This window comes from Phasianus colchicus, chromosome 11 (genome assembly GCF_987193195.1).
Source record: "Phasianus colchicus chromosome 11, bPhaCol1.hap1.1, whole genome shotgun sequence".
NCBI classification, from domain to species: Eukaryota; Metazoa; Chordata; class Aves; order Galliformes; family Phasianidae; genus Phasianus; species Phasianus colchicus.
In genome coordinates, this window is record NC_143446.1 from 20,433,795 (window position 1) to 20,449,389 (window position 15,595).

At 51.4% G+C, this 15,595-nt stretch overlaps 1 protein-coding gene and 1 long non-coding RNA gene across 2 annotated transcripts in view; one reads left to right on the forward strand and one right to left on the reverse strand.

Annotated features, from left to right (window-relative positions):
- Positions 1 to 735: 735 nt before the first annotated feature.
- Positions 736 to 15,595, reverse strand: part of PLXND1 (plexin D1) — a 65,516-nt gene continuing 50,656 nt past the window's right edge. Inside the window, exons 27-36 of the mRNA XM_031605165.2 lie at positions 13,321 to 13,477; positions 12,483 to 12,586; positions 11,455 to 11,518; positions 11,165 to 11,199; positions 9,358 to 9,462; positions 8,404 to 8,567; positions 6,905 to 7,052; positions 4,914 to 5,054; positions 4,006 to 4,080; positions 736 to 3,366 (exon numbers count right to left, since the gene is read on the reverse strand). Of these exons, the coding sequence (XP_031461025.2) occupies positions 3,250 to 3,366; positions 4,006 to 4,080; positions 4,914 to 5,054; positions 6,905 to 7,052; positions 8,404 to 8,567; positions 9,358 to 9,462; positions 11,165 to 11,199; positions 11,455 to 11,518; positions 12,483 to 12,586; positions 13,321 to 13,477 (1,110 nt within the window). The 3' untranslated portion in view covers positions 736 to 3,249. The remainder of the gene's footprint in view (positions 3,367 to 4,005; positions 4,081 to 4,913; positions 5,055 to 6,904; positions 7,053 to 8,403; positions 8,568 to 9,357; positions 9,463 to 11,164; positions 11,200 to 11,454; positions 11,519 to 12,482; positions 12,587 to 13,320; positions 13,478 to 15,595) is intronic.
- Positions 8,566 to 10,525, forward strand: LOC149916477 (uncharacterized). The gene is made up of 3 exons (XR_016470192.1): positions 8,566 to 8,952; positions 9,682 to 9,821; positions 10,421 to 10,525. It is a non-coding gene; the product is annotated as an uncharacterized LOC149916477 (long non-coding RNA).

Genomic DNA, 15,595 nt, shown 5'->3' on the forward strand with positions numbered 1-15,595 from the left:
GGTCACAAATGACTGCTTGCCAACACTAAATGTCCTGCAGTGGAACAGGACAGGAGCTGTGTCCTCACTCACCAGGCACTAAATATAAAACATAAGGTTCCACGAGAGGCTGTATTATTAAGTGACTGGATTTAGCTTAACTAAGAATCAGCTTTAACACAGAAAAATCCCTGTGGTGTCCAGGAAGAGCAGTTTTTACTGAAAGATGGTGGAAGTGGGAGGATTTCAGCAATGCTGTTATCAAGCCCTGCAGGCTGGGGATGGTATCACTGCTGAGGCCAGAAGCCTTGAGTGTTGTGGCAGTGCAGAGCAGGCACCCCAAGTTGGTTGGCCCCAAGATTACTCCTGGCAGTGCAAGGGTGTCCAGCCCTGTGGGGTGGCATGTGATGCTGGTCCTGGTGTGTGTTGCTGTGGTTTGTTCAGGTCCTCACGTGGCTTTTCTTCTTCTGTGTCAGATCCTGTTCTGGTGGGCATGCTAGGCAGGAATGGTGAATTGCTGCAGCCTAAAGAGGATAAGACCTGTGCCATTGGGAAAGAAGATGGTTCTTGCTGAGCTGCCAGCCCTGAGCACTGCGGTGCTGTGCGGTGGAGCTGGCAGCTGCCTGCCTCCCCGTGTTCCTGAGGTGGAGGAGCAGAGGGATTTGCATGGCCTGTGTGAGAGAAGATGCCTCAGGCAAGGGATGCCTTGGTTTTAGGCTCTGTGTGTACCATGAGCAGGAAGTTCATCACGCAGGGTTTCAGCACCTTGTTTTATTACAAAGATAGGTTTCTCCAAGAGTCTGCCACTTCCACTACACAGGAGGTAAGGGCACCATACCCACAACACATGCCAAAGTTTAAAAACATGTTACAAAGGGCTCAGGGGTTCAAGGCAACACTACAAACCCTCAAGCATTTGCTCTTTTAAAGTTACCTCTTTAGAATGGTTGTAGCTTTTTTTTCTGCTTTGGAAAAAAATTAAATAAGACAGCAATAGACCCCAATATGTGGCCCAGTCACATCACCTGGAGTCAAACCATGCTCACTACTGGCTCACCTCTGCCCTTCTCATGTAATGATATGGGGCTGTTGCTCCATAGCCATTTCCTCACCTCCAGCCAAGTTCAACATTCTCTGCTACCCTGGTCCTTCTCACTGTCACCTTCCCTGTGCTGGGCCTGTCTATATCTATGGCAACTATTCACAGTTTCTAAAGAAAAAAAAGTCAAGATTATTTTTTGTGTGAAATCACTTTCAAAATAAAATGTAGCCCAGCTACATTAGTTTCTATTCTGAAACCACATCCTCAGCAAAGACATTGAAAGTTCTACAGTGTATGTACTTTTTCTGTAGTTCTCTTTAAAAGAAAAAAAGCCAAAACAACAAAACCCCAAACAAATCCTCTTTTCTTTCCCTCCCCTCCCTACCCCCTTTTAACATACTGGATAAAGTCTATCATTTGTTTTAAAATAGATATCTATATACACATACACAACTCTGATGTTCTCATTTCTGACAAATGTGGTGTTACTGGAAACAATGGGGTGCGACCACCTGCCCGTGGCAGTAAGTCACCCAGGAGGAGTTTGGTGGACCAGGTTTCATCCTTTCCAGCTGGATGAGTAATAGAGGCTCACCTTGAGACCCTGCCTGGAGTGAGGTAGTCACTTTTTAATATATATTTGGCAGTTTGGAAATGCGGTGCCTACAGCTGCAGCTAGGTTTAGCTTTCGTGGGCAGGTTGCCTTTGCTTGCAGGGGAATGCTGGCTTCAGACACATGGTCCAGCCTCTGAAAAGGGGCCTGAGTGGTGGTGGAGAAGGCCAGAGCAGTCATGGCTGCCCTGGCTGTGGAACAGGAGCTGCCAGCAGAGAGAAAATAAATGCCAGGCTGGGATGGGCCCCAGCAGATGCTGCAGGACAGCAGTGGAGTTCCTGGGTCTCAGACAAGTCCTGTTTGTCTCTGCAGTGGGACTCTGCTTGCTGACAGCGCTATGTGGAGTGTGACGTTTCCTACCTCTGTTTGCAGCTTGTGATGTCTGACCTGTTCTGCTGACTTGTGTGAGTGCGAGCATCTTGCTGTCATGGGGACAAGGATGGGTTGCTTGCCTTTATGGACTGACAAACAATGTGTCACAAAACCATTTTTGTTGCTCTTGGGTGGTAACTATGGTGTACTGGCTTCAAGGCAAGCAAAGCAATCTGCTTTAGGAACAGCCCTCTGCAGCACTGGCCTGCTTTAGATGATGATCATGGTGAGATACCAGAGTGTGGGACAGAGGAGGAAGGATGATGCCTGGATGTTCTGCCCTGCATGTAGCTCAGTCTGCTCTGTGAGAGGACTGTTCTGGTGAGATGAGCTCAAGTCAGCACCATAGCTGTGTATGCAGCCAGTAGGGTGGGGAGAGAGGAGTGATGAGCAGCTCACTGCTTGCAGGTGGAAGCGATGCCTGTGCCTATCTGGCTGGGGGTTGGTCGTAAGGGGACATCTGCCTATCCTACTGCACACTGCAGTTCACTGCATGCAGGTTGGAGAACTGGGGGAGGGCAGTACAGTCTTTCCCACACCAACATGCAATGCACTCCCTCCAGCCAGCTAGCAGCTGTTAGGGGATAAAGTGCTTTCAGCATTCCCCTGCTACATAGGAAGCAACTGCTTAACTCACCCCCAGTTCCCTGGGTTGCCCAAATCTCAAATGAAGGAGTGGTTATGTTTGCACATACAATACAAAAATTAAAAGGCACAAAAATACACAGAATGCAGCAGATAGTGAACAGCTGATTGTCCACGGTGTCAGAGAAATGCAGATGTCAGAGGGCTGGTGTGGAATGGAGAGTGCACTGCCATTGCTCTGATGGCCTATGCCATCTCTGCTTGTTACTCCCTGAGGCTGCTCTTTTGTTATGGCTTCTGCAGCCTGGTCTTGTCCACGAGGAATGCAGACAGGGATGTGGGAAGCCAGCTGCTCAGGAACAAATTACTGAGAAGTGATGAATTGAGCTTGCCACAGGTGTCACACCTCCATTTCTGGCTTGCAACAGCAGTAAGTTATGGGTGCTACAGTGTTGACCAGATGGTTTTCTAGCTGCACAAAGGCTGTCTTGTTGCTTCTTGATACATGAGGGAGCTCTCTGGCTGCAGGTAAGGCCCGCCATTGCCACAAGGCTGGTTTGAGAACGACCCTCATGGACATGGACCAAGGTGTCCCCATGGTCGAGGCAAGATCCCTACAACAGTTACTCTAGGGGTCACTTCCCAGGCTGCAGTCAGCCTAGGCTTCGCTGCAGCACTCGTAGATGTTGTCCTCCATGAGTGCAATCACTTGCTCAAACTTGTGCTGGAGCTGGGTGCGCTTTGTCGTGGGGTTGGAGTCCAGGGCAGCCACAATCTGCAGGAGAGGTGGGCACATAAGGGACAGGCAGCATGGAGCCCTGTCTGCCAGCCCCACCTGCCTCATAATGCCACAATCTCAGCTGGAGCCAGGGTGGAGAGCCTAGTATTGGGACACAGCCCTGGATCCTCCAGGTGCAGCAGGGGATGGCTGAGTCCCTGCTCTCAGTTGAGGCAGAGGGAGAAAATGCAACAGAAAACCCTGCAGGGAACCTCCTAGCACAGAGCTGTCCCTGTGAGGCAGGGCACAGTGAGCTGGGTTCTGGGTCACAGCCAGGGCTGCGTTGAGGGCAGCAGTGAGGGTAAGTTATTGGGGAAGGCATCCTTGTGCTCTGCTTCCTGTGAGTGTAGGAGGATTCGAACAGTCCACACAATGGCCAACCCTGCTCCAAACTTGCCCAGCCAAGCACTGCTAAAAGCAACTGGGAAGAGCTGGCCTTTGCTTCTACAAAGTTATCAAGCAAGGGATGGGAGAGCAAATGCACCTGTGTGCATGCATTACATATGTGTATGGGCAGATTACACAAAGAAAAAATAATCCCTTTTCTGCGAGGCATCTAACTGCTTGGTTACAAAACACCTCCTGTTATTCCCTCTGCAGATAGTCTAAGGCCTGAGCACAGCCAAACTCGCCTACCTGGGAGCGATATCTCTTGGCATATTTGTATATCTCAGCCATGGCGACGTTTGTGTTGAACTCATTCCGGTATTTCTTTAAAAAGACAGAACAAATAGGGGAGATACGTTAACCTGACACAGCAAGCTAGTTCAAGTCCAATCTGCAGGCGTTAGCAAGATTAAAAGAAGATTTAGACTGGCTATTTTTATTCCTGTTGAATTGATGTAGCTGGGCTTTGCCTTATTTGTTTAAGGAAGCTGCATTTGCTTACATGAGAAATGGTCTGAGTCTTTATAAAGTCAGCCTTAAGTGACTGCAGCTGATAGCCCTGATCAGCTCAAAGGCACTGCGAAGGATGGGGCAGCACTGGGCAGAGGAACACCCAGGGAAAAGCACACTCCACAGCTGAGGCTGAACTGCTGCGGGGAGATGACTGTGTTCTGAGGGAGCTGCAGTGCACTGCTGGCAGGGCTGGGATCTGGGGTGCAGCTGCCAGCTCCTGAGCTGGTACCAGGCTGGCAGGGAGCGCTGCCAGCTGCCAGCAGGCTGCCTGGAACTCAGGGCCAGCACTGAAAGCTGGCGGCACAGGGGCCAGCTGGCCGAGGACCTGGGGGCCAGCAGAGCCTCTTCCAAATTTCTGGCTATTTGGCACTTTATTCTGTTTAAAACTCCCAGTGGTGCCAGAGCCTCGTTAGTTTCAAGTGAATTCATGTATGTTTACTGCAGCTCTGGCAGTCATTAAAGATGCTTGGAATTAGGTCAGATGAATTTTGTGTCTGGAAGTTTGAGGCAAAATATCCCTTCTCGTTTGCTCCCTCCAATGCCTATTCAAGCAGGAGCTGAATTCAGCCCGCTCACCCTGCTGCCCAGCAGCACAGCTCCACAGCCCAGCACAACCCTGGTCCCAGCACTGCCCAGTGCCTCACCCGTGATTCCTCTGCCAGGTGTGCGTTCATCTCCTGTTCGCTGAGCGGTGGCATGTCATGGATCTGCTTGTAGTATCTCTGCACAATCTTCCTGTACTCCGGGATCTCCTTGGCATACAGCAGTTTATTGGTTGGGGAGTCCTAGAGTGAGGGCAAGATACTGAGATCAGATGCTGTATCGTTTCTGACTGAAAACCCTCTTATTCTGCCTGGCTGAAGCACTGGCCATCAGACGGGGCCTTCAGATACAGCTGGGCTCAGGAACCAGCTGTGGGCCTGGCTTTAAGCAGACAGGAGCGTGGTGGGATGGCACCGAGGCACAAACCGCATGAGTGGTGCATGCGGAGCTCATCAGGGGGCAGGGCGGTGGTTTGCTGCAGGTGATGCCCTGCAAATGCATGTACCACCACTGTGTTAGATAATCCACTTCTGTTCCATGGCACCGTGTGTGGAAAGTGGTAATGAAGGATGGGCTTCTGAACACGTCACTCCGGTCTCTTGAGCAGCCAGTTTGATTTAAACCAAAGAACAAAGCTGAACTTTGTCAGTTGAAATGTTGCTCTTGGATTTTTAATGTAGCTTTGATTTATTCTGCGTTGGCTAACTCAGCCTGTCTGACCTATATTGAGTGCATGGAAAGTAATTAACAGAAAATACTGTGAGTTTTCTTGATTAATGTCAGCTTGGACAAAGCAGTCTTAACCTCCTGGCCACGAGCGGGTGGTACCAGCACAGGCATAACCCCACTTGCACTCTTTGCTAACACAAGCATGAATGATTTTAACCTCGAGGCAATGCTGTCCCGCTGACATCATTACCCCGGGAATGAACCTGGCTGACACCAGAGCTGTAACCCAGAGGGAAAAGAGCCCCAGGTGCTGGGACAGGAGGGGAGTGAGATCAGTGTGTCCCCTTGCCCTGACACGCTCCCTGGTGCTGGCAGGTGGAGGGGGGAAGGAAGGCTCTGCAGACTAAACAAGCCCAGCAGGGTTCTAGCTGTGGAGATGGGATCTCCTGCTGTACAAGCAGTAAATAAGGATGCCAGGGGTAACTGCAAGCTGCTGTGCAATATGTGGGAAGGCTGCAAGGGAAATGGGCACCGGGCCCCAAAGCAGTTTACTTTCAAACCCAATGACAAGGCATTGTAGGAATAGAGCCAAGTTACAGAGCCTGCTTACAACTTTTTTTTTTTTTTTCCCTTGGAAACGCAACAGAAACCCATGCTGCCTCCTTTCTGTTGTTTTTCAAATTAGTGTCTGGTTTGTCCTCCCTGTATTAGGAAGAGGTGAATGTTTTATTAACTGCTTGCATACTGTAGGTGCTCTCACGTTTGCAGTGTCAGAAGCAGCACTGCTGACACCCTGTATCCAGAGGAAGAGCCTGGACAACCCCTAGTCTACAGCATGTGGATGTAGGCTGACTTTCGTGCTGAGGATTTATTCTCCCCTCATTACTCAACAGTTCCTTCACTTACACCATTGTATTCCTGCAAAATGTTTCCATCTGCTGTCTGACTCCTGCTGACCCCTCTTCCCCTCACCGGCAGCTCGACAAGGACAGATTGGAGGTGTTTCGTAACACTTGCAAAAAAAGTCCCAAACCCAAACAAACAAAAATCCAGCGCTCATTACATCTTCCTCCAGAGCTAATCTCTCCCAGGAGGAGCTTCCTGGGGATGTCCTGAGCAGTGCCCCTCCCTCACCGAGGGGCCCCTACGTCACACAGCCCTGGGAGAGGGGCGATTTTCAGCATTTGCTATAAAGCTGATGGTGTTGGGAAGTTTCAGATGTCAGCACCACACTCAGCCAAGGTAGAGGGAAAGCAGCGAGCAGGAGGGAGGATACAGTCAGACCCCAGCGGCATGAAACCGGGCACGTGGCTCACAGCCTGCTGCTTGGGGCAAGGACACCTCTGGCAGCCCCTTCCCACCTACACAACTGCTTTGTGTCTCGCTGGTTGGAGCTGCGGTGCGACGTCCCCTCGGACCATACCTTGCCCAGCTGCAGGTCGGACAGTGAGCAGGCGTCAATGAAGGCCTGGGCGATCACAGAGAGACAGGCGTCGATGTGGTCGGTCTTGTCGATGTCAAAGACAAACTGAGGGTTCTTCAGGATGTTGACCCAAAACCTCAGGGGTAGACTGTGGAGGAAACAGGCCAGGAACACACACTGGGTGAATTTCCAAGGGAGAGAGGAGATGCAGAAAGATGATGATAGAATGTGAATCAAAGAGAGGGAAAAAAGTGAGGAGCAAAGTTCTATTCTTTAATAACCTCCTGGCACTGCGCATTTCCCTGCCTAGCTAGAGGGGAAGCACTTGCTCGGGCCCCACATGCAGCCCTACACAAGTGAGTGTTTGCCCCGCTCCCCCAGCAGCTGTGGGCTGGCCGTGCTGCTGGATGGGCTCAAGCACTTCTGCTGTGTGGGCTCTGCAATCCAGCTTCCTCGTTTGCAGAGTTTTGTAGTGACAGTGTCAGCTCCTTTTCCATTTTCCCTGACACTACCCATCCGCTGCTTTTGTTGGTAAGCCTGGCCGCATGAAATACATTTCATATATATTTTTCCTGCTCTCTCATCATTTTCTTCTTGAGTTGCTTCAGTGCTCCTTTGGCCACACAGTACATTTCTTCTCCTGACTACTATCCCCCCTCAGCAGCTGGGGAGTAAAGTCTGTAGAAGTATTTGCTCTACTGGTAATTAAGGTAACGAAGGCTGGGCAGATCTGCAGTCCACGTCATGTCTGTACACCTGCTATCCCAGAAAAATTGGTTTTTGTTTCTCATGTTGTGCTGGAGTTTCTGCCCCTGCAGCCTCAGAAGCGCGGTGCCGCCTCCAGCCTTGCTGCTCTGCCCCACTGAACCCCTGCTCTCTCCCCTGCTCTCTCCGCCCTTCACTCTGGCTCTCCCATGCCGTTCCTGCTCAGCACATCCCTCAGCATTGCTGCTGGCAGCCCCTGGTGCTGCGTACCCCCAGCAGGATGCTGCTACAGCAGCAGCTCCTGGGGTGCTGAGCACCCTGCAGCCTCAGTTTGGTGTCAGACAGAAGTGAGGAGAGGATCCCCAGGGATTGGAAAGCTGGAAACCAAATGAAAAGGAGCCAGGTGTGGATTTTAAAATCTGTGTGGTTTTTAAGACCTGATGTGATTTTGGAATCTATCTCAGATTCTTCAGTGCTTACAGCTTACATCTTTGCTGCCTCCTGTCATCCATTCTCTTTTCTGTTTCTCCTTAATTATGTGTATTACTGTGCCCATTCCTTCTGCCCTTTCTCTGCCTGTGCCTGCTCTTCCAGCTCTGTACTTCCCAGAGCTCTGTGCTTGTTCAGAGCTCTCCAGCCCACATTTGCTCTCATCTTTCAGCCCCTCCCTGTTTTTCATGGCCCTCATTGGTTCTGCTTTTAGCAGCCTGGTGATTAATGCAGAATATCAAGGCTTTGCAGTTGCTGCTCCTTTCAGAAGAAAGGAAGGAAAGAAGAGGTCTTCTCTTCCAAACCTGTTGGTCTTCCAGATGTGCATGGTGTCAGGGTCTGTGATCCCTCTTTTCTCTGCTTGCTCCTCTAGGAAGTCAAAGAAATACTTCACGGCCACAGGTGGCTTGTCATCTCGGATGCTGAGAATGGCTTTGAACAAGTCATCCAGGAACTTCTGCAGTGTGCCCTGTGGGACAAGCACACACAGTGGGGGCTGCAGAAAGCAGCAGCACCTGAGCCCCGAAAACCAGTGTGAGGGGCAGTGACTGTGTACACTGGGGAAGTTCTTGGCTGCCAGCTGGATAAGCCATGAGAGGGAGGGGATGCTGGAGCAAGGAGGGAAAGGTTTGTTTGTTCGTAGTGATATAATTAGCTTGCATTTGGATTTAATTTCTTTTGGCATTGAGATTTTCTTTCATACTGCTGGGATCTCACATCTGTGATTGTTCTGCACAGTAAATACAAAAAAGCCTGGAGACTGCTGGCCATGCTTGTGATCTCTGCTCCAGTGAAGCATCATGCTGGGACTAAAGATGGTCTGGGAGCCCAAATGCTGGAGCTGAGCACTCACAGTGAGTGGGGAAGTTCAAATCTGAATTAAGGCCATACAAACATCCCTCCTCCATCCCTCTTCCCAGCAGGATCACTCTGTGGGAGATGGGCTCAGGTCTGAATCGCACACTGTGAGCCCTAAGGCAGTCTGCATCCTTCCATGGCTGGAGATGCCAGCCCTGCACTGGGGGGGATTGCATGGGGCTCCCGCAGCAGCGCTGCCCTCAGGGAGAGCTGGGAAGCAGAGGAACGAAGGAGTCAGCAGAGCCCAGCAGCCCTACTGGAGCCTCTCCAAACATTTGTGACAGATGGGTCCTAAAGCCCGTTGGGAGTGACCTGCAGCAATCCTGACTTAAATCAGGTTTCTCAGTACAGACTGCAAGCAATGATCACCTGCTGTTTGCAGAAGTGCCCCCAGCTCCTACCTTTGTAGAGAGCAGCCTGGTCAGGTAGATCTCTGGCAGGACTTTCTTCCTATGGCTCTGTCTGTGGGATTTCTTATGTTCCACTGATTCGTCAGCTGGGAGAACCTGGTCCAACACAAAACACATGTTGAGAACACTCCTCCCTGGATGTGTCACACTGAATTCTCCTTTAAGTATAGGATTTCAACCGCATATAGAATCCAACTGAAAACCAGTTACTGTGTTATAAATACAGCCTTATATGGCTTTAAAAAAGTAATTCATAATGGTCAGTTTTTTTGACATTTGTCTCTTTTGCTCTCTCCATTGTCTCTCTCAATCTAGACAAAGGAAATGAAACAATCGGCCTCAATGGGATGTCAGCCTGTTTGCCTTTCTGGCCTCTGTGAAGTGCTCCTGTGTGGCTGCAGTTGAGGTTCCCAGAAACAAAGCAGAAGACTTCCACGGAAAGCAGCTCTTCTTAGGTTTGGAAAAAATGCAAGAACAATCAGCCAGTATTCCTACTCTGGCCTTTTTAAAAACAAAAATAAATATTCTGCTGGTCAGGTCAGTTAATTACCATCCTATAATGACCTGGCAAGCAATTTAAGTACATCTTGGCATTGCTTCAGATGTGCACATTTGATTTCCTGTCCCCTCTCCCTCCTCACTCTGTAGATATGTGTGCGTGCGTGCATTGTGTTTGTACTCCTTCTGAGCATGGAAAATTCAGCAGAGAAAAAAGCCCGAGCTATAAAATACTGTTGTTGTCCATAACACTTTTTCTCATAAGAGCTTTTAACAGCATTTAGCACTTCGTCGATTTGGAGCAGTGCACAAGCAGGAACTCATAAATCTCGGCGGCCCTGGGAAGGGGCAGAGTGCCAGCAGCTTCTGCGAGGTGACCCCCCCCGAGGCCACAGGATGCTGCTGGCAGTGCTGCTCCACGCTCAGATCACAGTGCTGAACTCTGGCTGCTGATGGCTGGATTGGGCCACAGCAATTATTGTGCTGTCTTGCTAATTTTTTATTATGTCCCACAGAGATAAAGCTTTTCTACAGATAACCTTTCTGCTCCAATTAGGGCCTCTGTGAAGAGAACTAATGACTGCTGATCCAGACTGTTCATCACATCTGATGCTTCAACCCATGGAGATGAATTAAGTCACTATCGGTGAGGCTGAAAAGATTTTCTTTTCTTTTAATCACAAACACTGAAAAAAACAGGAGCCCTGCAGGTGAGAAGGAAGATCACCACACACACACAGCCCCACTGACCACCTTCGCTCCCAGCGGTATTCAGGTCATGTTCTGCCACCAAGGTGAGTGTGGGCCTGGGGCTGCCTGCCCTACCTCCTGCACAGCCCAGCTGGGTCTCAGCTGGCTCCAATCACCTCTGCTATTGCTGCAGCATGGCCCTGCCTGCAGGGCACCTCCTCTTTGCCACAAGCCTCGTGTTCAGCACCACAGAATCAAAGAATGCATTAGTGGTAAGGGACCTTAAGGCCCCAGCCCCACCCCTGCTGTGTTCTGGCTGCTCCCTGCCAGCTCAGGCTGCCCATGGCCCCATCCATGACCTCGTGCACCTCCAGGGATGGGTCATCCACAGCTCTGGGCAGCCTGTGCCAAAGTGAGAGCAGCAGCCCCCTCTCTGCTAATGGGCAGTCTTTGTAAGGTCAAACGTTATAATACAGACAGCAACCAGAATAAGGTAAGCATCTGGTTGCCCCGTGCTGCTTCCAGAAGCAGCGTGTGGCCAGGCACTGCCCCAGCCCCGCACGGTGCAGCGCAGCCATGCCCACGGCCACAGGGTGAGAAGGATACTCACCAAGTGGAAGTACTTCTCGGTGTCCAAATCCTTCACTGTGAAGAACAAGAGGGGTACAACAGCTCAGTCAGAACACTCCACCCACACGAGAACACGTTTGCAGTCCCCAAGAAGCACTGGTGCCCAGCCAGGGTTTCTGCTCCCAGCGATTTCAGCACCTTTCTCAGCAGGGATCACATCGCACTGCACCACACTGCAGGGTCTGGGGAACGCGGCTGCCAATTCTCAGCAGCACCTCAGAGCCACCCTTGAAACATGCAGGTGCTGCTGCTGCAGGGAATGGGCCTTACCTCTGCTCAGCGTGCCGTCCTTCTTGTCTGACAGGCTCATGGCCAGCGACGCCCCTTCGGGGATCTGCAGAGGGAAGCGCGGCTGTCAGTGAGTGCCTGGCAGCTTCCAGCCCTGGGAACCCGATGCCAGCCACGGGCACCCCGCCACCACCCTGCCCCTGCTCCCCAGTGTGGGAACTGGCAGCAGCGCGCTGCCCTACTGGGAGAGGCTTTTTAAGTGCAAATACAAGACGGTGATGCCCTCAGCTCCAATGGGAATCGGGCAAATACACGTATCCAAGATAAAGTTTTGGCACATCTACAGCAGGTTACTCGAAGAAGAAAGACCACTGAGCTGCGCAGCCGCTGCTTGGCCTCTCCCAGAGGGGAGCAGGAACCCGCAGGGCAGGGGCTGCTCTTTGTTCTGCACCCAGCTCCGGCACAGCGGGCACCGCGCCAGGAGCAGCTCTGCTGCACAAATAATAACGCTAATCAGCACGCAGTTCTGATTTTCCATGCGCTGTTGAAGACCAGTGAGGATTATGCTTCCAGGCATACCAGGGAATGGGGAAACCAAATAAACTTTCTGGTTTCATTTAGTTTTAAAAGGAAAACTGGTCATGAGAACAATTCTCTTCGCCACATTGCCCCATGTTTTTGGCCTCTGTCCTTAGCAGCATCCCCAGCCCTGCTCCGAGGGCAGGCAGCAGCTCCGGCGGCAGCAGGGCACGGCCCAACAGCTTGGTGGTGCCGATCAGCTCAGCTGAGGCCATTGGAAATAGGAGCTTTTTTTTTTTTTTATCCTGTTCTTTCTGTTGTCAGTAATAACTTGTTTTGCATGAAGAGTGTTTAATTAGTTTTAGTGTGTTGCAATATTAACAAGCTCCTTGCCAGGGCAGATGTCTATTCCCCGGAAGCTCTTGTGGAGCTATGGCAACCTTCCTGCTTGGCCCCAATAATCCTGTTTTTGGAGGGGGAACCCCCACTCGCCCCTGGGGCCGGGCAGGCTCTGAGGAAGCAGAGCTTTTCTGTAGCACCTGTGGATTTACCTTGTAATGTGCCAATGTGTTGAGCTTCTTCCTGCCATCTTCCACCACTGAGGTGTCGTCGAGGTCCCGCAGGATGTAGCTGTCGGTGCTGGTGGCAAACCACTCTGTGTGGGGAGGGCAGAGCTGAGCAGGCAGCAGGGAGGCTGGGACCTGCTTCTGGGAGCATCCCACAGCCAAGGCACCGTGGGGCTGCACATGTGGTCACCGAGGGGCAGCAGTGGCTCCTGAGGGGCAGAGCCTGCAGACAGGGGGATGTGCCCCAGGCACCTGGGAGAGGAGTGGGGCCCTGATGCTGCCCCAGCCCAGCTGTCCCTCCAGGAAGACACCGTCTGGCACTGAGCATCAGCCCCGCATGACACGCAGGCACAAGGCCAGCGTGGTTTCCTCCTCGCAGCACTAGTCTTGGATACTTAAATTCTACAAAAAGGGGTTGGCCACAGGATAGATAAGTGACCAAACACACAGCCAGACAGGAGCCCATGAGCTCATTTATAGCTGCTTGTGGAGAGGTATATTAATGAGTCATGTGCAGGCCCAAGAGAGTTTTAGAGGATACATCCATTCCTGGGATTAACACTAGGCTTCAAAGAGGGGAAATCCAAGCACCCTTCTGCTCAGCTCAGGCTTTTCTAAAGCTTCTTTCTAATGACATGGCTCCCTACTGTCTGGCAGGGTCTGGTCCCATCTCTTATTCCTGAAGACTGCCCTCAGGAGAAGGCTGTCTCCATCCTGCCCTGTCACCAGTGCTCCTTCACCCAGCACCCTCCAAGACACCCCAGGGGCTGGTGTGCACATCAGCTCCCTCATCCAGAGGTACGGTTTGGCCAGTGCCCCCTACCGAGGTCGACGTCTTCCACTCTTGGCCACTGGGAGTAGGGGACATTCTTGCAGAAGGCCTCCAAGATCTTCTCCTTTACTTGGCTAAGTGTGTCTGTGTCCATGGCTCTGACACTCAGGGAGTCCATCCCACAGCCTTGGAAGGAGACGTTGAGGTTCTGTGGGCAGAGGCTGCGTTAGGGGTGAGTGGGGCACCCCTAACGATGCACAGAGCTCTGGGGCTGAATTCAGGCAGAATGAAGGCTGTCACCTACAATTTACTGCTAGCAAAAGTGCTGATTTATGCTCCCTGGCAACTGAAAGATGCAATTTATTGATGGAGCCAAGAGGACACAGGGAGTAATGCTATGCCCTGCTCTCCTGCTGCCCTGCTAATGGGCCTGAGCCCTCACATGCAGATATCACTTCTGAGGCAGGAAGGAGGACAGGTCAGCCTCCACTGCCACCTCATCCTCAGCTTCTCGGCTCTGACCAGTCACTGATGGGGCCACCAGGGCTCACTGCCCTCCCCTGCCTGATGCAACGGGCTGAACTCTTGGGTGTAAACAAGCTTTGAGCACACTAAAGAGTGAGGCTGGTGCCGCGTGGGCATTCACCACTATCAGCATCCAATTCCCTGCTGAAGAAGGAACCTGAACAGTGGATCGTCAGCTGTAAGGGGCTTTGGGCTGCCACAGACACCACTCCCTGGGGATGCCTGGCTTCTGCTGGTTGCAGGACAAAGTTGTGGGGTAATGAGAATGACCTCTGTACAAAAACCCTCTTTGAGAGCTGTTCCCATGGCAGTTAGGTGAGGAGCAATGCAGAATGCAGGCACCTATTCCACGCATGCACTCCACCTGGCCCAATGCCACCTGCACAGAGCTGACCCAAGGCAGCCCCTGCCTTGCCTTGTCCTCTTCTCCTTGATGCATACAAACTGGGGCCTCCATTCAGCTGTGAGTGCAGTCCTGAAGCCAGCCAGCTACTCAGTCTGTGAGCTGTGATCAGGATGCTGTGCAGAGAGCAGGAGCAGCACTGCTGTGCATGCAGCTGCCTCTGGGAAGGACACCCATAAATGTGGGCCCAATATCTGGAATTCTCAGCAGCCCACAAACTCCTTGCTACCACTGTTGTAGCAGAAATGCTAAGTCACAGCCTGAAGCAGTGATTGAGCACCTGGTGGAAGGCAGGGCCAGCCCAAGGGAGCTCAGGTGCATGCAATGTACTTGAGTGACTGGAAGGATGGAGCCAGGATCCACCCCTTCCCAGCCCTCATTTAAGGGTTGGCAGTAGAGATGAGGGTGTCTCTGAGGTCTGTTGAAGGTAAGCAGCTCTTTTCTTTTGTTTCTGTGGCTGCTGTATTTGGGCTCATTCTTGTTTGCTGCAGCTGAAGGCTCTGCCACCCTGTTATTACTGTGGTACTTTCCAGCCCATTATAGCATTACAACTGCTCTCTGTTATCGGGACACGCAGCCAGCTCCCTTGGTGATGAGAACAATCTCAGTATACAGATGAAGGAGGATTTTTGCCATAGCGTTAATAGAAAATAATTTTTCTATTAAGTGGTTGCTTTTTAAAGCAGAGGTTTGGTTACCAGCAGTGTAGAGGACTGCTGATGAGTTAGCACCCAGGCCTGCAGGTGGTTGCCTTCCCTCTAATGCTCAGCTCATCACTTTGCTTTTTTTTCTCACAAAAAGCAGCTGCACTGTTCCTGCTCAGACACATGACATTACCATTTCTGCTGGGAAAGCCAATACTCTGTGCCCTGCTGCTAACCCCTCTTGACTGACCTGTAAATTCACAGCACAGGCAGTAAGAAGAATCAGAGACTATGTGGAGTTGGAACGTGCTCTGTGTTATGGTGATACGTGTCTGGGGCAACCCATGGATTTCAATGGAACTGCTGCAGATTTATGCCAGGTAATTGGAAGCAGGGTTTGACCCAGGCTCTGGAAAGGCATCTGCTGGATTCTGAATCTTACACTGAAGGGAAAAAATCCCTCTACATGCACAGCTCTTCTGAAGCCCTGCAAGAGTAGTTTGCTGCACAACTCTGTGATGCCCTGCCTGCAGCCTGCGATGCGAGACTGAGCCAACGCCTTCTCACTGGGAGCACAGATACTGATTTGCTTTACCTCTCTGAGCATGGCAGAACAAATCTCCCTGCCTCCTTCCACCTCCAACCAGAGCCACATTGGCGACCACAAAGGCCGGATGTGCAAACCAGCAGTTACCTCAAGTTGTATTCTGCAGTGGGAGCCCTGTGGCAGCAAGGTGCAATGGGCACTAACTCT